This window comes from Penicillium concentricum (genome assembly GCF_028827145.1).
Source record: "Penicillium concentricum strain IBT 3081 chromosome Unknown utg000002l_segment0_segment0, whole genome shotgun sequence".
Classification (NCBI taxonomy): Eukaryota; Fungi; Ascomycota; class Eurotiomycetes; order Eurotiales; family Aspergillaceae; genus Penicillium; species Penicillium concentricum.
The window spans coordinates 4,320,545-4,340,145 of NW_026622755.1; the positions used below are offsets into that span (position 1 = coordinate 4,320,545).

A 19,601-nucleotide genomic window follows, 5' to 3' on the forward strand; every position below is an offset into this window, starting at 1 on the left:
CTGTTTTTTTTTGTATCACTGATTCTCCTTGATTACCCAATCTTGGCTACCTACATTTTTTCCTTCTTCTTGGGTTGTTCATATTATGGTTGTGATGTCGATAGATTCTTTTCTCTGCGTTTTTTGAGCCGCATAAAAAATTCCGACCCTTCGTGGTGTGTGGTTACGAAGATATGCTATTCCCGATTTTTGGGGTTTTAACATCAAATCTACTTTCTTTTTTTTTTCCCTTCACTCTTCTGCTGTGACGGTTTTCACTCCATCACTATTGGATCTACTGATGCCTGGGGTTTAGTCTTCTTAACAGAGACAATAGGAACATATGATATTCGGGATGTATGCTTCCTATCAACAGAGAGCTGCGAAATACTACATAGTTGATAATGGCCGAACCATTTTAATGAAAATTTCGAGTAGAGAAACAGATAATATTCCCATAATCTAACACATATCGAACAGAATTCATATAATACAAGTCTGAGTCTAGGTAAAAGTCAAAGCCCAGCTATCCATCATCCAACGCTCCTAGCGAGCCTATTTACCTCCACTCTCCTTCCACGGATATCCAACAGGATCATCCTTCCGCGTCCAGATCTTAGTCTTCCTCTTATTAACCACATGCTCAACAAACACCTCACGCGTGTACTTGGCCTTGTACTTGCGTATCCAGCGCGGGTCCCACAATTCGCTCGCAATGCCTAGATCCTTGCAGCAGCGCACGAGCGCATTAGATCGACAGCCTTCGGTGGCGGTGGGGATTCCGTCTGGGGAGAAGTAGTCCTGTTCGCCACGGGCGACGGAGACGAGGCTGTAGTGAGAGAAATGTGTTAGCTGAGCGTTCTTGTTATAGTTCTAGTTCCCAATACAAGCGAGGCGGTATTTCGATCAAGTCTGGTAGACAAGATTCTGAAGAAAAAAAAAGGGGGAAATGTATATGTGCTTACCGTCCATTACAAACAAGAGCATACTCCCTCGTCACCGTCTTCGGCGTAACGATACTCTCACTCCGCGGCACGAGACCCCACCCACCAGGACCAAACGCGCGGTTGAGAATCCGTCGGTATTTGATTTCTGGTAGGTAGAGGATTCCATCGGGCTTGATCTCGATCTCGTCCGGATCCATCTCCGCCAGCAGGATATCGGCCGCTTCTTTGGGGAACGGTGTGGCAGACAGGCCATGGAATGAGCGCGTCCAGTCAATCTTATCTTCGACTGGGTTATCGAGCTCGAGGGGCTTGTCTGATAGGCCTGTTTTGGAGATGTTCTCGGTTGTTGCGCGGCTGGGGGTGGAGTTTGGGATGCGGGATGCGGGGACGCCGGTTGGGATAGGTGTTGAAGCTGAGAGGGAGGGCTTTGTGGCGGGAGATGCTGGTGAGGGTTTGGCGATGGGTTGGTTGGCCTGGTTTTTGGTGGTGTAGCTGATTGCTCTCTTGGTCATGGGGTTGGAGAGCTGGCTGGTCCGTAAACTGGGCGCTCTTGAGGAGCGCAAAAGCTGTGTCGCATTTTGGAGAGTCTCAATGGCCCGCCAGGACCGGATACGAAGAGGAGCTGACATCGTGGCTTGTATTATTGATAGTGGAAGGAGGAGGGAAGCCTTGCAACGAGGCGAATATATGTGGTCACGTGATATACTGTTGATAGCCTCGTTCTCGTCAATGCTGGGTTAATCGGGGAAATATTGAGTAGAATTGGTTGCAAGAAACTGTTTAAACATGGTATTATGGATGAGTAGAGTACATTATGCGTCTTTGGTCTGTGTTCGCTGGTCGTTGCCCTGGCGCTTCCAGCACTCGCGGAAAGCTTCCATCTGTGTTGATCAGAGTCAGTATGATAAGGCTAATTGAAGCTTTTTGCTAGTGCTTCGATTCATTGTGCTTTAAAGAAGTGGTATGATGATCATTGTAGAACTGGCCCTCCAATGGCTTCAGGTGGAATGATATATGTTCAGTTTGGTGGATATTGTAGCTCACCTCTTTTTTACATTCGCGCCAGTCTTTCTTTGCGAAGTAGCAGTCATTCATCTTATCCTGCTCAGCTGATACTTGTTAGTATGTCATTCGTGACTCGAATTGAGTATAACTTACTATGGCAGCCTGTGCTGAAGATCCGCTTGTCCCTGTCATTGTAGTTAGCACCGCGCAGACTATACAACTTCAAAATGCCTCACCAGTCATCTGGCTCATCGTCATCCGGAATAACAGCTGTCTTCTCCACGTTGTTCGACATGGTTGAGGTATGGTAAGGAAAGTTGGAGCAAGGCGGTTGGCCTCGGCGGATGGAACTATCTTATCGCACCGATTTCCCTCTGCAACGAAACAACAATGGCAACGCCAACGGGCAACAATGCCAATTTCGCTGGCAAAAAGCTCAATGTTCTAGTTTATACCGGTTCGCTCAATTTACTCAGCCTACCAGCTCAGCCATTTTCTGACCAACAACTTCTCCACAGGAAATGGAACGACCGTTGACTCAGTCCGGCACTGCCTCTACACCCTCCGCCGCCTGCTCTCTCACCACTATGCGGTCATCCCTGTAACGGGAGATATGCTCCTAAAGGAGCCATGGATGACTACGTGTGCTATGCTGGTCATGCCCGGCGGCGCGGATATGGGATACTGTACCACACTCAATGGTGCGGGGAACCGGCGCATCGCGCAATTTGTCCGCAACGGCGGGCGATACCTCGGTCTGTGTGCTGGTGGCTACTACGGAAGCAAGAGTTGCGAGTTCGAGGTCGGCGACAAGACAATGGAGGTTGTTGGAGATCGCGAATTGGCTTTCTATCCGGGCATCTGTCGGGGCGGGGCATTCCCGGGCTTCGTTTACCACAGCGAGGAGGGGGCACGCGCTGCAGGACTCGAAGTGGCCAAGGAGGCTTTGAGAATTGGCAATGTACCAACCAACTTTAAGTCGTACTACAATGGCGGTGGTGTCTTCGTTGATGCGCCCTTGCTCGCAGACAAAGGGGTAGAGGTTCTCGCGAGCTACACTGAAAAGCTGAATGTCGACCCAGGGGGAGGGTGCGGCTGCCGTTGTCTATTGCAAAGTCGGCAGTGGAGCAGCGGTCTTGACCGGACCTCATCCTGAGTATGTTTTGGATTTCAATTGGCAGGATTGAGTCACTGACATGTGAACTAGATTTGCGGCTGCCAATCTGGACCCGAAGGCGGGCGGGTCTGAATATGCGGACATGGTTGCGTCTCTCGCTGCCGATGACAAGGAACGGACGGACTTCTTGAAGGCTTGTCTGTCCAAACTTGGGCTTGAGGTCACACAGGACACGACAACAGTGCCTTCACTGTCGTCCTTGCACATGTCTGGAATCGATGCTGATGGTCCCATGGATATCCTTTCGGGCCTTGGAGCTTCATTCACCCAAGAGGGTCAGACAGAGTATCTCAAAGACGACCACGATACGTTCCGCATTGAACGCCCTGGAACATGGAATCTTGGTGAACTAGAAGAATCGCTCCCCGCAGCATCCTCGGAGCCCAGCGAGGGTATCGTTGATTACCAGGCAATCATCAAGCGACTTGTGTTCCACGATGATATCCCATCTTCGAAACTGACCCCATACTTCAACCATCATTCATTCTATGCTCACCTCCGCCAATACCAATCCGAGTCCAAGGGAGAAGCTACAACATTTGGCTCCAATCTCTTATATGGAGAGGTAGTGACTAGCACGAACACAGTTCTTGAAAAGTAAGCATTTCGTTCGATACGTCTGGTGTTGGTCGGCTCTAACAAGCAGCAGGAACATGAAGCTGCTTCGTCAGTTGCCACAAGGATTTACGGCTACGGCCACAGCACAAATCGCTGGACGGGGACGCGGGTCCAATGTCTGGGTCTCACCAGCAGGCTCTCTGATCTTTTCAACTGTAGTGCGACACCCAATGGACAAGATTCAGTCGGCACCAGTTCAGTTCCTCCAGTACCTATCAGCCATGGCGGTTGTCAGGGGAATCAAGAATTACGCCAAAGGCTACGAGAAGATCCCGGTCAAGCTAAAATGGCCAAACGATATCTGTACGTGCCGGGTGGTTTATTTTATCCATTTATAACTAGGGCCGTTTACTAATAACAAATCACTACAGATGCACTGGATCCAGATGACCCCGAACAGAAACGATACACGAAGATTTGCGGCATTCTTATCAACTCCCATTTCATGTCAAACGAGTACATCTCCGTCGTCGGTATCGGTGTCAATGCCACCAACGCCTCTCCGACAACCGCTTTGACCACCCTCGCGGCACGCTACGCATCCCCAGGCGCTGCTGCCGCCTCACCTGTCACGCTCGAGAGGCTGCTGGCTCGTATTTTGACTACTTTTGAAGCCTTGTATACCCGCTTCTTGCGCACAGGCTTTGATAGAGGCTTTGAGGCTATGTATTATGAAGACTGGCTACACATGCACCAGATTGTCACGCTGGAGGAGGAGGGCGGTGCTCGCGCTCGCATTCAGGGTATCACCCGTGACTTTGGTCTTTTGCTGGCTGAGGAGTTGGGGTGGAATGATCGTCCAACGGGACGTGTGTGGCAGTTGCAGAGTGATAGTAACAGCTTTGACTTCTTCCGTGGGTTGTTAAAGCGGAAGGTATAGATCAACCCAAAATAGGTAAATAGATCGAAATATTCATGTCTATAGATACTGATCTATTCTGATTTTCATCAACATTTTAGAGAATTGATTTCTTAGACATTCGACTTCTCATTTTTATATTAATGTGTGCATTGAGCCTCTGGTCTATCGTGATTGCAGATCAAGTGTTGGTTTCGGCAGCTAGCATCTCCGTTCCGACATTAACCCATCGAGCTTGTAGTCCGCGGGCCCTCATCAGCGCTTTGAGTCCCTTGCGAGCCATAAACCTCCAGGGCAGTAAACAACACATGCACCACGAAAACCTGGGATATTTGCAGCTGCTTTCGATTGCCGGGGGAACCAGTAAAGAGACTGGAAAAGGTTAAATGTCAACAAACTATGTGTTGAGACATAACTAGCAAGCACGGATTTGACAGGAAATTAGCTAGACAAAATAACCGTCAAGCAGTCGCAGCTCATGGGTTATGAACTTTGTCAGGCTCTCTTGAGAGGAGTCAAGACCAAATATTGCTAGTCGAAATCATAACACCAATATGCTTGATTGCACACGCATCCCCTATTCCACTGTTGACATAAAGATATGCCCACTCTCCGCAAGATACACAGTTTCTAGTCCGAGTTGTTGACCCTGGTAGTACCCAATTCCGATCTCCCATCTGGGGTCAGGTAGAGGCCCCGCTCTTTATAAATGACATCAAAGTCCCTTCAATATGAGCCTGCTTTCCCAGACAACTCCCCAATCGGGTTTGATATATAGAATGGTTATATGCACTCAAAAAGGATATGCGAGGTTGGTATATAAGACACAGTGTCAAGTCATCGACTCGGCCCAGGAGACCCATCGTCGAATACACTCATCCACCCTTTTTAGCGACTCCTTCGCCGCCTCGACCTCAAACCATTCCCGATGCTCCTTCCCACACTCAGGACACTGTCCTAAGTCTCGCACACGTAGGGCCGCCAGCTCTAGGTGAATGAGTCGTTCCACACGGTGCACATGCGGGACTTTCCTTCCTGGTACTAAAGAGGCCGAAGGGGCCCTGTTCCGGCTATTGTGGGATGGCGGCACCCTAGCAGGGGAGGAGGAAGAAGACGATGGTGTGTAAGGGTAATAACGGATCAAAGTCAAGTCGTATGAGCACTGTTTACTCCATTCTGCGAGTCGACGGTGCACATTGCTCGTGCGTCCAATTTTCAGCCTGAGCGTTCCGGGCGTTGTTGATGTTGGGTTGGAAGTGAGAGCGTTGAGGTCTTGTGCTGCACGGATTGCGTCGCTGACGCTGCGCGGCTGGGTGGGTGGGCGGAGGTGGTTGCTACTTTGAGGGGCTTGGGGTAGCAGGGAAGATGCTATGTCTCGCGGTACTGCGGTTTCAGCGCTCCGCTGTGTGGTAGTTGTTGGAGGTGTCACCCAGAACATATAGATATAGCCTTCGTCATCGGCGTTGGAGATGGGTTTGGCCAGTTCTGTGATAAGAATCGATGTTGTCTGTGGGGAGAGCGTCGACGGGATCCACGATAATAAGGCTTGTGTTTGCGAGGAAGAAGGATCACCCGTGTTTGACAAAGATGGCCGGGATGTTTGAGGAGTGGGTGACACTACTACATGCTGCGGCTTTCCGGCAGAGGCAGGCAGTTTGATCTTTTGGTTCGAACCGCCATTTGCCGGGGGAGGGGGTTTGGGCCGTTGAACTGAGGTGGGCCTGTCATCTTCGCCGCTATCCTCGACGATCTGGAAGCAACAGAAAGTGGTCTTTTTCTTCGGCCGACGCTTCTCACTCGGCCTACTTTGATTTGTCCGCCGTTTCTGGGGAGGCTTTGGCCTTTGGGAGACTGGATCATCATTTATTTCGAGCACACCCAGTCGATCCATTAGTGTATCGATGCTCGTCCTCGTCTTAGCCGGGGTGATAACAGTCGTATATGAATTCGACGAAGAATCTTGATCCTTGTGCTGCCAGCAGTACAAAGATGCCACATCTATAGCTTCTTGGCGAGGATCCTTCTTTCGAGGGGTAGAAGCAGCCGATGGATTTGGAGAGGCTAAAGAGCGGCGGCAGGGCCGGCCTTGGGCGGTTATGCCTCTACATGTTGTCGCTGGGTTTCGAGAATCTGAGCGAGGAAGCAAAGATTCTGGAGTATTTGAAATCTGAGGCATATGTGCAAGGAATCAAGCGAAAGAATAGTATAGATTGTTGCGACATGAACTTGTGAGGAAACTATTCAAGGCAAAAAAAGAGACTAGGCTCGACTGCGGTGAGCTTTCAGAATGCAGGCTAAAGGGCTACATATTCTCCACTTGGAACTTGGACCACGTCAGTGGGACAGGAGAAGGGAGATTTTGTTGTGTTGATGGTCAATGCACCGCCACAGTAAGGCGTTAGAAGTGGCGGTGTACGGCCCCACTCTCACATTCCGAGGTCATCCGCGGATGTTCCAGGTTATACTTGATTCCTACTTTCCATTCTCTTTCATTCAGTGTTTCAATTGTGTTTTAATTGTGTTTTAATTGAGCTAAATATAAAACATGTGTATCAAATCCTTTAATGCTTTGCAAACCAGGCCAGTGCCTGATTCTCCGCCTCATCAGCCTGTTTGCTCGCATCCTCCTGAACAAAGTCACCCCGGACACAGAAGCCATGGCCGGCGCCCTCATAAACCACAACTTCGCCATTCTTAGCTCCGGCCTCGCTGGCGAAGACTTGCTTTATCTGCTCGATTTGAGGAGGCTTCACAACCATATCTAGGCTCCCAAGCGCAAAACTAACAGGGATCTTGATCCTCTCAATATCGGTAGGGATCTCAAGGAAACTCGGATGGCCCGTAAACCCGGCATCAAGCAGCGGCTTTCCATTTGAGGCGACGTCCGCTCCGGCGGCTAGATTGACGATATGCATTCCGCCCCAGCAGAAACCAGCTCCATAGACGGGAAGCTCGGCGCCTTCGTTCTCACGTACGGACTTGAAGAAGTCCCTGACGACAGGCCCTGATACCGCGTACTTATTGTGGTACACGAAGGGCAGCATTCTTGACAGCATTGTGACTAGATAGTATCTATAACTTGAATTAGTGGCCGTTTTATATGAGCGGGAGCTAGGCATAACCGGGCGTTTGTTTGATCGGATCGACTTACGGCTTCACAAGCCAGCCTGTAAGCCCGCCCGCCCCAAACAACTGTTTTGAGGAGGCTATCATATCGGTCGGTGCCGCATGCCCTAATATTATACTTAGCGAGTTATCCTTGGGGGGTTCTCTGATGACAGTCACACTACATACCGTTCATGAATTCAGGAAGATACACGAGGTATTTTCCCTTTTCGGCGTAGTTGTCGGCCACGATTCGGTTGTTTACAAACTCCCAGCCGAAGGCGTCGGGCACTACGATGAGAATGCCCCGGTAAGGTGCATCGTTTAGAGGTTTGGTGGTATACACCGGTAAGCCATGGAGTGAGGTTACTTCACCACGAGGGGTGCCTTGGTGGATATAGCCACTAAAGCAATCAGGGCACGACATGTTGGAGACTTGTCTGATGATTGCAGGAGAAGTGCAAGAGATTTAAGTACTTTACTTAGGAACCCCCTTATCTTCGGGGGGCGTTCTTCGGGCGAATCGGCCATTCGTATAAAAGTTCCGAACAATATATACTACCTAGGTATCCACATTATATCGGTAGATGAGCCTGTGGACAAGCCGTGGACTGAAAGTCACTGGTTTGACATGTGATGGCAGCCTTGCAGCCTTCCAGCCTGAGGCATGAATGCTTCGCTCCTTCCTCACAGTCTCTCCTTCCTTCTCTCTTGACCTTCCATCTTTTCTCCTCCAATATGAAATTCATCGCTTCGAAGACAAGAGCCTGCCTTAAGATAGGCCGCGGTGTAATTTGATCGCAGCTCTTGTTGGAGCAGGGAAACAGATTCTGACAGCCTCCACCGGGAGAGGGATTCCTTCCCGGCCAATGTATTGTAGTTTCCTTAGGAATATCATCAGGCTCTTGTTGAAATCCTTCCATCGGATAGATTAGCTTCTTCATCGAATCCGAAGGATAGAGACCCTTCTGTAGCTTCCAATTGCCCCTAGTGATCGCCCAGTAAAATTCTACAGGGGGTTTCTCCCTACAGAGGCTTGGGTCAGACTCCGGTCTGTCAGGATCAAAATATCGGATCAGATGGAGTCGAGGTGCTGATAGCAGCCAGTCCTCGCTCCGATCTCTAGATTCACGCAGGAATCATAGGATGAAAGGATCATATCGAAGGGAGATTAGCCCTCTAGATAGATCTGATCTCTATTTAGCGGTACGGATCTAATGGTATATAATGGGATCGGATCAACATGAGTCGTCGAAAAATACTCTGGCTGTTGCTAAGACTTGCTACCAGCTGTAAGAGGCTGAACGCCCAGGGGAAGCAAAGATGATGATCTCATTGTCTGTTCATACGATTCACATCCACGATAATAATAGGGAGATTCATGATGACAACAGAGGAATTCACGATAACAAGGGGATCTTTCACAATTGCAATAACTACTAATTATACCGGTAGCTGTTCCTCTGTCCTGCAATCTCCCGTAAAGCCCGGCTGTCCCTAGCCAGCTGAGACTTCATCGCACAGATGCTATAGGTTTGATCGAGCCATTGTTTCGTGATATCATCCGATGGAGAAGAAGGAGCACGTAGCCCAAGAATTTTATCTGGACATAAAGGGAAGAATCTATGGCTATCTGTATCCAGATAGAACATGGCAAGTTCTACATCATGGAACATCCGAAGGAAATTTTGATTCGCTTTCGGGCTTGTGAAGAGACTACCCCAGCCAGCGAAGACGACTGTGACTTTCTTCACTGTGAGCCGGAAAAGAAAGGCCTATACGGCCTAGGACTCCAAACATAGCGCTATGGACGGATTGTTCGACGATCTCACCGCTTTATGTGTTTCGAGATTCAGTCTCGACGCATAGGACTGGCCACATCCACGGAAATCACATGGATACCGCTTGGGTTTGGCCGCGCTCTGCTAATGATATAGATTCGAGCAAGGACGACCTATACACGTGAACTGGTGGAAGAGTCAAGCGACGATGAGTCCAGCAAAGACGAAAACTCTATTAGGACAGAACTGCTTTTGCTGAGCATGAAGAGACCGAGCAGGCCCGCGATATCGAGTGATGGCACAAAGCTAAGACATGGAAACAGTTTGATGAGAAGACCCAGCCCAGCGACGAAGGCCGCCACAGAATGGCTCTTCTAAGCTTACCCCATGGTAAGCAGTGGCAACAGGAAGACCTCAATAGCCCGAAGGTCCTTATGATTGTCTTACGATCGGTGTACAATCGTATCCGTGGTGTTCAGGTGCTACACCTTGGCACTAGCATCCACATTAAGTACGACGAGGTCAGCACCAGTCAGCTTGGCCGGTTGGGAGAACTGTTCGAGCGGGGTGGGGGTTAGGAAGATGGGCGTTTAAGAAACAAATCAGGGCAAGGATTGCGCAAGATATTTCCTAGAGGCTTAATTTGTGAAAAATAACTTTTCGTATGAACTGGGACAGGAACTTAACAATTCTACACAAAAAGGCAATGTACAGCTTGGCAAAATCTATATTTCTATGTGATGTATTTCATAAGCACGTCTATAGCCTGGTGCCCATGTTCACATGAACCGCCTTAGTCTGGCTATATGCCTCCAGACCTGCCTCTCCCAACTCACGTCCAATACCACTCTGCTTCACGCCACCGAAAGGAATGCGCGGATCACAATCTTGGCTAGAGTTAATCCAGACCATACCGGACTCAATCTCAGCAGCCACACGATGAGCACGCTCCAAATCGCGCGTGAAGACAGACGCACCAAGGCCGTAAGTGGTATCGTTGGCCCGACGAATAGCTTCTTCTTCATCATTGAAGGGGAAGATCACTACGACAGGACCAAACACTTCTTCGCGGGCAATGCGCATCGAATCCGTTGCATTGACAATAACCGTAGGTTGAATAAAGTACCCATTCTTATTCTTCTCCTCAGTCGGCGTGTAGGCAGCACCGCCAGTGAGAATAGTAGCTCCCTCGCTCTTGGCGATTTCAAAGTAGGAAAGGATACGGTCATATTGCGCGCGTGTCACCTGCGGTCCGTGGAAGACGGACTCATCCCACTGGTCGCCGATCTTCACACTCTCAACTGCCGTCTTGTAACTAGCTGTGAATGCTTCGATGATGTCGCGGTGGACGAAGATCCGCGAGGTGGCGGTACAAATCTCGCCCTTGTTGGACATAATACCGCCATGCGACCACTTGACGGCCTGTTCCATATCCGCATCCGGGAAAACTAGCAGGGGGGACTTGCCGCCTGTTTCGAGCGTGATGTTCTTGAGTGTGCCAGCGGCCATCTTCATAATCTCCCGGGCGGTCATTGTGGATCCTGTGAATGCGACCTTATCGATCAATGGGTGCGAAGCGAGCGCGGCGCCGGCCTCGCGCCCGTAGCCGTTGACGATATTTACCACACCTGGGGGGAATCCAGCCTTCTTAATTAATGTACCGAGGATGAGAGCGCTGAGAGGTGTCTGCTCGGCTGGTTTCAGGACAACTGTGTTTCCACATGCTAGTGCAGGGCCAAGCTTCCAGGTGGCCATAGAAAGGGGATAGTTCCATGGAATGATCTGGCCAACTACACCGATGGGCTGGCGGATTGTGTAGGCGAATTTTTGGGGAGTTGTGTTGATGGTCTGGCCATATGTCTTATCAGCCCATCCACTGTAATAGCGAATTGTCGAGATTGCCTCGGTGAGATCTTCATCGAGGGCGACGTGGTAGGGTTTTCCTGACTTAAAATGAGCTAATTGTCTTTTTTTTTGGTAATTTCCAGGCCATACCATTATCCCAAGCTTCGATAGATGCAAACAGCTCTCTGTTCTCCTCCATGAGATCGGCGAGTCGTGCCATTAACTGGCCCCGCTCTGTGGCGGGAAGCAATTTCCATGAGGGGTGGACCAGGGCCGCTTTCGCAGCCTTGACGGCACGGTCAACATCTTCGGCGCTCGCTGCTTGGACTGTGGCAATAGGCTTGTCGGTACTAGACAATAGTTAGGGAGGTGTATACAGGAAGTTGCGATAATGACATACGCGGGGTCAAGAGATGTGATGGTCTGGCCTCCTGTGGCAGGTACAATCTCGTTGTTAATGAAGAGACCAGTGGGCTGCTTGTAGCTGTGCCCGTTAGGGGTGACGATATCAATGAAGAGGTCCATTTTGTTTTAACTGTGAGAAATTCCAACTCTTGCGGCGCGTGGGGTATATATGGCATTCCTCCAATGAGGTTAAGCCCCTTCAGGCAAGTCCTTCCGATATACTATCAGACTTACTCCCCGTGAATGTTAGTGATCTTAGTGGATAGAATATTGTCTCTCTCAATTTACCCTAATCTTAACATTCTTGGAGTATTCACGACCAATTTGTCCACGTAAACAGATTTTTAATTATCTGGTTATTCAGTAGGCATGACCTGGAGACACTCTTGAGGTCATGTCGGATTAAGGTGCGCGCTTGTTTCTTCTGTTAGCGCGCTCAGCCCTAACGTGTCGCTTGGAGGTACTTTTCTTTTCCCTCAAGCTCCGTTGTAACTAAATATATTTGTTGCAAGAATTGAATATGTCATAAATGCAAGACCAAGAAAAGATAAATAGGAGACGAACTAGCGTAGAAGCTCAACGAAGCTGAAAAGTGACGAAGCCTCTTCGGTCCAGGACCCCTCTATAGAAACAAGATGAGTCTTAACTAAGTATCCTAGTCAGTCCCAAAATGCATGTCTATGAAACGGTCGTTCAATTAAAGAGCACAAAACTAGAAGGAAAAAGCCCTGATACTGATGATGATGCATCCTAAATAGGAAGCTCGTCCCGATAAGGCAAGTCACTCCTCTACAACTCGGAATGGATACAGATATGTATAGTTATGAATATAGAAACGGTAAGAGATTCCATAACCAACCCAACTATATCTAGATCACGACCACTTCATCCAATTCTACCATATTCACCATCTCTCCCAACCAAATAACCAAAGCATCTCTTCCTCTATACTCTATACCTCTCCACAACCTCCAAAATGGCCTCCCTCCACGGAATCATGGTGGCCCTGATCACCCCCTTCACAGACGACAAGACTGCAATCGACGAAGGCCGTCTCCAAGCACACATCGAGCACCTAATCACAGCAGGTGTGCACGGCCTCGTCCCAGGCGGCAGCACAGGCGAATTCACCACAATGACAACCGCCGAGCGCAAGCAGCTAACAGAGCTCTGCGTGAAGTTCGCCGCTGGCCGCGTTCCCGTTGTAGCCGGCACAGGCAGCCTCTCATCCGCCGAGGCGATTGAACTCTCCGTGCATGCTGCGCAAGCAGGCGCCGCCGCGACAATGGTCGTGCCCCCATTCTACGACCCCCTCAATCTGGAACAGCTACACGAGTTGCTCTCTGAAATTCACACTGCATCGGGTCTGCCGATTGTCTTCTATAATATCCCTGCTGCATCCGGGATGACGCTGTCCCCCATCGAGATTGCAGGTCTGTCTAAGGTCGGCGTCAAGTATCTAAAGGATACTTCTGGTAATGCCACAGCGCTTACTGAACTTATCTTTGGTCTGTCGGATCAGATTATCTCTTTTAATGGGTGGGATACTTTGACCTTCTATGGTCTTGCTGCTGGCGCGCCTGGTGGTATTTGGGGTGCGGCGAATATTATTCCTGAGTTGGCGGTTGAGCTTTATGAGGCGGTCTCTGTGAAGGGGGATTTGAAGCTTGGACGGGAGATTTGGGCTAAGGCTTGGCCTATTTGCAATTTCCTTGAGTCGCATAGCTATTCGGCTGCTGTCAAGACTGGTGTTGAGTTGATTGGGCAGCCTACTGGTGGCTTGCGCAAGCCTTTTGCTCTTCTCAACCCGGAGTTGACGGCGGAACTTAAGCAATTGTTGCAGAATGCTGGAGTTAAGACTATTTAGATTTCTCTGTTGTGCATTTGATTATTTGCAGTGCTTTAATGTCGGAATGAGAATACATAACTACCATAACCTTGGAATCTTCTTAATCATTGCGTCATAAAAGTGCGTAATACAAATCGAAGAATATAACAACGAGAGTTGCCAGCTAGGTCAACAAAACAAGGGCCATGTCTGTCCTTGTTTCACAATATCAACCCACGACGGCATCGATTCACCCCGGTTCGCAGTCATATGCTCATCTTGCTTGCGCCATACTTCAGTGATGATATTCCTGGCCGTCCCAAAAGCAGCAAATCCGCATACAGAGCTCGCCCTATCCAACATGTTTATGATCGCCTCTCGCCTTGCCGTTGACATTGCCTCACATCCTGCGATAAACAATGGCCACGCCGTTCCAGGTCCGGTGGGATCATCTTGGGTCAATGTCGCACTGCACGCCTGGAGCGCTGTAATAACACTGTCAACATGACCCTGCAGAGCTGCAGGGTGGGTCTGTCGGATTCGTTTGTAAAAGAAGATTACTAGAGCTGCATTCAGTGCCTCCACCATATGACCGTGCGGCTTTGAATCGGCTTGGAGCTCCAGGACTCCGGCTCTTGTTCGGCCTAGGCTGAAAGAGCAAATCATATTTTCTAGACGCGTGCTACGTCGCTGTAGTGCTTCCCATGCTTCGAGGTTCATGGTCTGACCCGCCTCACGGCCAATACGGAATGTCTCCAAAACGTTGGCTAGCCTCGTTGTTTGCGAGACAAGGCTAAGCCAGGTTTCTGGGATGCCATAAATTTGCTTGTATAATGTTTCAGGATAGCTTCGCGAGTCTTGGAGGTGGATGTCATGAAGTCCCGAAGTCTGGTCCTTAGGTTCATCGATATTCAGATCACTATCCGAGTTTTGTGTTTCGAGGCGGAGGAAATCGTCCAGCCGAGGATTTGGCTCAGTGTTTCCCATGTCTTCTGAGCTCGGTGTGCATCGTGATTGAAATCGGCAACCAAGTGCTTCAAAGGAGGATGGGGAGAGGTTCTCTTCATGTAGAACAAATGTGCTCTCGCCGACTATTCTTAGCCAGGTGTAGACGTGATGCAAAAGCCGTGCCTTTTTCGAAATTCGGGTCTTTGAAAGTCCTCGAAGCCGTAGTAGCCGCTCTGCATCAATCATAAAGCATCGGGCGTGTTGCTGTTGGCCGGACATGATCTGTGAAAGTCAGAGTCATTCAATAAATGTCAAATGTAAAGCTCACCGTGTACTGTATGAGAATGCATACAGCCATCAGCTGGTCTTTATATTTTGCTTTCTTCAAACCTTGGGTCTCTGAGTGTAAAGATGTTTGTATATGGTCCCTGGCTTGCAGGTATGCATGATTGGCAACCTTCCACCAATACTCGGGCGGGTTTGTCGATATTGTCGAGGGGTTCAAAACAAGATGAATCGCAGAGCAGGCGAGCAAGCCATACAAATTTGCAAGTTTTGCCTGACTGACCCTTTCCGTCCTAAGAAAGGTCGAGTCACTGTATGTAACCACCGCCGCTGGCACGTTCAAAATCTTCCAGGGCGACTTCTGTCGACAGGGAATGGCCATTATGTGCGGGATCACAATATCTTGGAAATGTCTAAGCAAAGCCGGGGCATCTTTTAGTGCATCTATATCAGCAGAACCAAGCTCTGCTGGTGCCTGTTGTGTTGTGAAAGATTGCAGTACATCATCGCTGTGATTTGAGTCAACGGGGAGCAACCCCATCTCTTGGCCCATATCAAATAATAAATCATTTGGCATACTCAAAGCACCGTTTGTTGCAAACTCCGTCTGGTCTGGGCCAAAACTCAATAGATCGGACCAATGGAGAAAGTCATCAATATGAGACAGGGAATCAAATATTGGAGAAGGACTAGGCTCTTGAAGTTTCTCAGGGGCCACAGTCTCAGGCGCCTCAACTGCAGAATTTATATCAGACTTGACGGACTCAATCTCATGCACCAATTCTTGCTCTGGCTTTTGTATTGCTGAAGAAAAATCGAGAACCGCAAAGGGTCCGATGACAATGTCACTATCGAGCGAGCGTTCAGGGTCTCGAAGTCTCGAGTCAACCTCTGCCAGCGATGCATCAATTGAGCCTAACACAAGATCAGACCCCAGCGCAGTGCTCATAGAAAGTCTGGATTGCTCTAGAACATGGGTTAATATTAACAAGTTCAACATGTCTCATACTGCCAAGGTCAATGTACCTGAGTAAAGATGGCGGCGAGTCCCACGAGGTATATGAGTACTCTCAGGCTCTTCACTATCAGTGCGCATCCACAAGACCTGATCGGAGTATCCCTCGCATTTCACGCCTAAGGCACGACATGTACGGCAAACGGGCCGTTTCTGATCACATTTGACATGCCGGCGTCTGCAGGTGCTGCACCCTCCCAGCACATGGGATCGGCGAGGTCTTGATCGCTTAGATGTCACCATTCTCGGAGTTATATATATAGATTTAATTTAAAAAGGGAAGCTTAGCTCATTTTCATATTAGAAGGTAAAAAGTAGAAAGTCGAGGATATGGCCAACCCCGCCAAATATCGGAATCGCCTTCCTAAATGGGATCTCTTATCGGCTATCTCCTCGGAATCACCTGCTCTTCCAAGCCTTGGTGTCTTTCCTTTCGAATTTCCTTTTAACATCTACAATTTCATTACCGACTGGAATCACCTCTCTGTTTGCCATAGATCATAAGTGGGACAACCAAAACAAAAGTTTGGCCCGGTTAGGTTGAAAATGAAGCTGCCAACAACCCGTTTGGCCCAGTTCTACTCCGTGGTGGGTGATATCGTGGAATTCATTGACAACGTTGAAATCAGAATTGGCTATTAACTATAACCAAAATTGACACAACACTCCAGATACCTAGATCGCAGTGTCCTAGGCTGCATAAGCAACTCTGATTCTCTTTTTGTAGAGCCTTTTCTTACCAAGCTTGGACCCGGCACGTTTGGCTAGCCCACGCGCAATATCCTCGACGCTCTTATATGACTGGGGCTAGCCCAATATTTGTATAGCTCGTAAATAGTGATTTGGTAAAAGCTCCGCGCGACTTAACATCCTTAACCCGTGACAGTGACACCGTCCAGATAATCTCAATATGGCAAGGGACTCCGATCGATCGCCCTCCACGATAGGAAACCAACCCCAGAAACCCCATCCATAGTAAAGAGAAGCTCCTTTTGTGCATCTAAATCCGGCAATGGAAAATGACCTCGGAAGGGGAGAGGTCGTGGAGAATCCTTCTTATTTGAACTGCGCCGTCGTCGTCGCCTTGTCCTATCCATTTTACTTACAAATTTTCCATAATCACATCCCAACGCACACGGTACAAGCATGGCTCACCGCGGAGAGACTCTTCACAAAGATGTATGCTGCATTGCTGATCTGAAGAAAATGGGGAGTAGTCGGCTGGCTCCGATGGTCAGAGGTGAGTACTATCACTTCACAACAGCGATTTATTGTATCCAGTGCTGATCTCGATAGACTACTACAATGGAGGAGCTATGGATCTAATTACGTATGGTTTCTCAAATGCAGCGACTGGTCTACATCTTCGTTAACATTTGTCTAGTCTCAACGAGAACGAAACAGCCTTCGACCGCTACAAGATCCGTCCCCGGATCTTAATCAATGTCGATAACATCGACACAAGCACCGAGTTCCTCGGCAGCAAGGTATGTTGTTCTTCCACTTTCCCAGAGAAACGAACACACCAATACCAACCCTAATAATTAACAGGTCTCGCTCCCATTCGGCTTCAGCCCCGCCGCATCAATGAAACTCGCCCACCCAGACGGCGAACTCGCGACCTCGCGCGCAGCCGCAAAATACGGCCTCTGTATGGGCCTATCCTCGTACTCGAATTATCCGCTCGAGGACGTCGCCGCACAGGGCGCCGGCAATCCGTATGTGATGCAGATGTGTGTACTGCGGGATCGGGCGATTACGCTTCAGTTGCTAGAGCGGGCGGAGAGTATGTATCTTGGATGCTTATTTTTCATGGTTTTGTTGACTTGGCTGAGCTAACATCCTTTTCAGAGGCCGGCTACAAGGCGCTGTTCCTATCTGTTGATGTACCCGTGTTGGGCAAACGCATCAACGAGTACCGAAATGAGTATACCATCCCAGATGATATGTCATGGCCGAATATCCTCAGCCACGGAGGGGATTACTCAAACCGCACCGAGTACGGTATGTCTTGCGGCGAGGCTAATCTGTGAAGTTGGTGCAGACATGCTGATGTTTTGCAGACCCCAGTTTGGATTGGGAGAATACGATTCCGTGGTTGCGACAGCATACATCTTTGAAGATCTGGCTTAAGGGTGGTATGTTTGCATTGTCAAGTGATCAAGCAAAGCAGCTCACAGTTTCACTAACGATGGTACGGCAGTAACGTCCCCCGAAGATATAGAGCTAGCCATCAAATATGGCATCGATGGCGTCGTCATTTCAAACCACGGTGGGCGGCAACTAGACGGCATGCCGTCCACAGTGGATGCGCTGCGGGTCTGTGCCCCAGTAGCCAAGAATCGAATTCCGATCGCGGTGGATGGGGGTATCCGACGAGGCTCGGATATCTTCAAGGCTTTGGCATTGGGGGCTAGTTTCTGTTTTGTGGGGAGGATCCCATTCTGGGGATTGGCTGTAAGTATTTGCTTCTTCTGTGCTTACTTTTTATTTTATTTATAACTAACCGATACAGTATAACGGACAAGAAGGTGTCGAATTGGCGATACGGATCCTCCGCCAAGAGCTGCGCATCACCATGGCATTGGCCGGGTAAGTGATTGCTCTCTGAAATGCATAATAAAAAATAAAATTTCTAATCGGAAGCAGGTGCCGGACGATCGGCGAAATTCAAAACTGTTATCTTTCTGTTTTGCAGCCAGATGGGATCCTCTCGAAGCTGTGAGTATTTATACTTCTGGCTTCCAGTGTTGATATGCAAATCAAGCCAGGTTTGTGGTATCACACTAACACGAACATGATCTACATTCGACATTCCAAGATATAAAGTCAGTTCAATGACCTCATAAGATGTCAGCTGCCACAATACAATTACCCGTGCAATACAAGTTTGCCAAGACCTTGGCAAGGCCTCACAGGGCTGAAGTGATTTGATTTTCACGGTTGGCTTGGAGAACAAGCTCCAAGAGGCTGTGCAAATCCATGGACATGTACTTAAGGTACGTGGCTACTTTACATAGCCACAGTTCTAGAAGTAAATATAGAATGGAAAAGCCTTAAGGAACCATGGAACACTACGTATAACTGCAAAGCCTCACTGTGGTCCCAGGCAGCATCATTCTGATTAGTCCAGCTATACTTAGCAACGCGTACCTTTATGGGATTAGAACGGGTGTGTAATCTCCTTCGGGCGCTAGTTGTTTCATTACTTACCTCATTTTCAGCCGATCCTCCACATTATTGAGAAAAAAAACTACATATAGTGGCCCGTTCTCTTTTCTCTCTCCCTTTTTCCTTTATCTTACATCACCTTACTCTACTCCATCCTTATACAACCCTATACACATAGACCAACTACCACAATGTTCAACTTCAATCTCTTCAAATCTGCCCCGGCCACCGAGCCCGCCACTGACGGCTGGAACGCCAACACCGTCACCATGCAGCCCACCAGCCCCGCTGCTCCTTCAAGCAACCAAAACGTCGTCTCTGAGCAGCCGGTATGCTATAACCCATAACAGAATAACTTCATATCTCCAGAACCTAAATTAACATATATCCCATTTAGGCCAGTCAAGAACAAATGCAGCTGCGCGGTGGTGGCGGCGGTGGTATCTGCTGTGGAGTGTATGTTCCTCTCTCCCCCGAATCCAAACTGACCAGAAACATATTCGGTCATGCGCGCAATGATTAAAATTACAAAAACTGACTTCTCCCAGTTGCGCCGGTATTGCTTGCTTCGAGTGCTGTGATATTTGCTGCTAGACAATCAGAGACCGGGATGTGGCCCATGCGCTCAATGCA

At 48.9% G+C, this 19,601-nt stretch overlaps 11 protein-coding genes across 11 annotated transcripts; 5 read left to right on the forward strand and 6 right to left on the reverse strand.

Moving 5' to 3' along the window:
- Nucleotides 1-534: 534 nt before the first annotated feature.
- Nucleotides 535-1,555, reverse strand: N7517_005271 (putative mitochondrial genome maintenance protein Mgm101; the record flags this gene model as incomplete). The annotated part of the gene is made up of 2 exons (XM_056723001.1): nucleotides 535-808; nucleotides 945-1,555. 2 exons carry the CDS (start codon nucleotides 1,553-1,555, stop codon nucleotides 535-537), a joined length of 885 nt encoding a protein of 294 aa, XP_056579251.1.
- Nucleotides 1,556-1,738: 183 nt separating this feature from the next.
- N7517_005272 (uncharacterized protein) lies at nucleotides 1,739-2,226 on the reverse strand (the record flags this gene model as incomplete). The annotated part of the gene is made up of 4 exons (XM_056723002.1): nucleotides 1,739-1,807; nucleotides 1,971-2,035; nucleotides 2,085-2,116; nucleotides 2,168-2,226. The coding sequence occupies 4 exons, from the start codon at nucleotides 2,224-2,226 to the stop codon at nucleotides 1,739-1,741; spliced, it is 225 nt and encodes a 74-aa protein (XP_056579252.1).
- Nucleotides 2,227-2,321: 95 nt separating this feature from the next.
- N7517_005273 (biotin--[acetyl-CoA-carboxylase] ligase BPL1) lies at nucleotides 2,322-4,606 on the forward strand (the record flags this gene model as incomplete). Its single annotated transcript, XM_056723003.1, has 6 exons — nucleotides 2,322-2,388; nucleotides 2,450-2,967; nucleotides 3,014-3,087; nucleotides 3,139-3,705; nucleotides 3,758-4,029; nucleotides 4,098-4,606. The coding sequence occupies 6 exons, from the start codon at nucleotides 2,322-2,324 to the stop codon at nucleotides 4,604-4,606; spliced, it is 2,007 nt and encodes a 668-aa protein (XP_056579253.1).
- An 811-nt stretch (nucleotides 4,607-5,417) lies between these two features.
- On the reverse strand, nucleotides 5,418-6,761 carry N7517_005274 (uncharacterized protein; the record flags this gene model as incomplete). Its single annotated transcript, XM_056723004.1, has 1 exon — nucleotides 5,418-6,761. One exon carries the CDS (start codon nucleotides 6,759-6,761, stop codon nucleotides 5,418-5,420), a length of 1,344 nt encoding a protein of 447 aa, XP_056579254.1.
- A 385-nt stretch (nucleotides 6,762-7,146) lies between these two features.
- On the reverse strand, nucleotides 7,147-8,117 carry N7517_005275 (dienelactone hydrolase family protein; the record flags this gene model as incomplete). The annotated part of the gene is made up of 3 exons (XM_056723005.1): nucleotides 7,147-7,657; nucleotides 7,737-7,818; nucleotides 7,880-8,117. 3 exons carry the CDS (start codon nucleotides 8,115-8,117, stop codon nucleotides 7,147-7,149), a joined length of 831 nt encoding a protein of 276 aa, XP_056579255.1.
- Nucleotides 8,118-9,836: 1,719 nt separating this feature from the next.
- N7517_005276 (SNF2-like protein) lies at nucleotides 9,837-10,049 on the forward strand (the record flags this gene model as incomplete). Its single annotated transcript, XM_056723006.1, has 1 exon — nucleotides 9,837-10,049. One exon carries the CDS (start codon nucleotides 9,837-9,839, stop codon nucleotides 10,047-10,049), a length of 213 nt encoding a protein of 70 aa, XP_056579256.1.
- A 181-nt stretch (nucleotides 10,050-10,230) lies between these two features.
- Nucleotides 10,231-11,841, reverse strand: N7517_005277 (aldehyde dehydrogenase ALDH; the record flags this gene model as incomplete). The annotated part of the gene is made up of 3 exons (XM_056723007.1): nucleotides 10,231-11,414; nucleotides 11,467-11,666; nucleotides 11,717-11,841. 3 exons carry the CDS (start codon nucleotides 11,839-11,841, stop codon nucleotides 10,231-10,233), a joined length of 1,509 nt encoding a protein of 502 aa, XP_056579257.1.
- Nucleotides 11,842-12,697: 856 nt separating this feature from the next.
- On the forward strand, nucleotides 12,698-13,588 carry N7517_005278 (dihydrodipicolinate synthase family protein; the record flags this gene model as incomplete). The annotated part of the gene is made up of 1 exon (XM_056723008.1): nucleotides 12,698-13,588. The coding sequence occupies one exon, from the start codon at nucleotides 12,698-12,700 to the stop codon at nucleotides 13,586-13,588; it is 891 nt and encodes a 296-aa protein (XP_056579258.1).
- A 150-nt stretch (nucleotides 13,589-13,738) lies between these two features.
- N7517_005279 (Zn(II)2Cys6 transcription factor) lies at nucleotides 13,739-16,040 on the reverse strand (the record flags this gene model as incomplete). The annotated part of the gene is made up of 3 exons (XM_056723009.1): nucleotides 13,739-14,779; nucleotides 14,826-15,748; nucleotides 15,809-16,040. 3 exons carry the CDS (start codon nucleotides 16,038-16,040, stop codon nucleotides 13,739-13,741), a joined length of 2,196 nt encoding a protein of 731 aa, XP_056579259.1.
- A 903-nt stretch (nucleotides 16,041-16,943) lies between these two features.
- Nucleotides 16,944-18,522, forward strand: N7517_005280 (alpha-hydroxy acid oxidase; the record flags this gene model as incomplete). The annotated part of the gene is made up of 9 exons (XM_056723010.1): nucleotides 16,944-17,037; nucleotides 17,094-17,127; nucleotides 17,182-17,284; nucleotides 17,349-17,583; nucleotides 17,649-17,801; nucleotides 17,861-17,935; nucleotides 18,001-18,254; nucleotides 18,313-18,389; nucleotides 18,447-18,522. 9 exons carry the CDS (start codon nucleotides 16,944-16,946, stop codon nucleotides 18,520-18,522), a joined length of 1,101 nt encoding a protein of 366 aa, XP_056579260.1.
- Nucleotides 18,523-19,159: 637 nt separating this feature from the next.
- N7517_005281 (uncharacterized protein) lies at nucleotides 19,160-19,562 on the forward strand (the record flags this gene model as incomplete). The annotated part of the gene is made up of 3 exons (XM_056723011.1): nucleotides 19,160-19,297; nucleotides 19,366-19,424; nucleotides 19,517-19,562. The coding sequence occupies 3 exons, from the start codon at nucleotides 19,160-19,162 to the stop codon at nucleotides 19,560-19,562; spliced, it is 243 nt and encodes an 80-aa protein (XP_056579261.1).
- Between the last annotated feature and the right edge of the window lie 39 nt (nucleotides 19,563-19,601).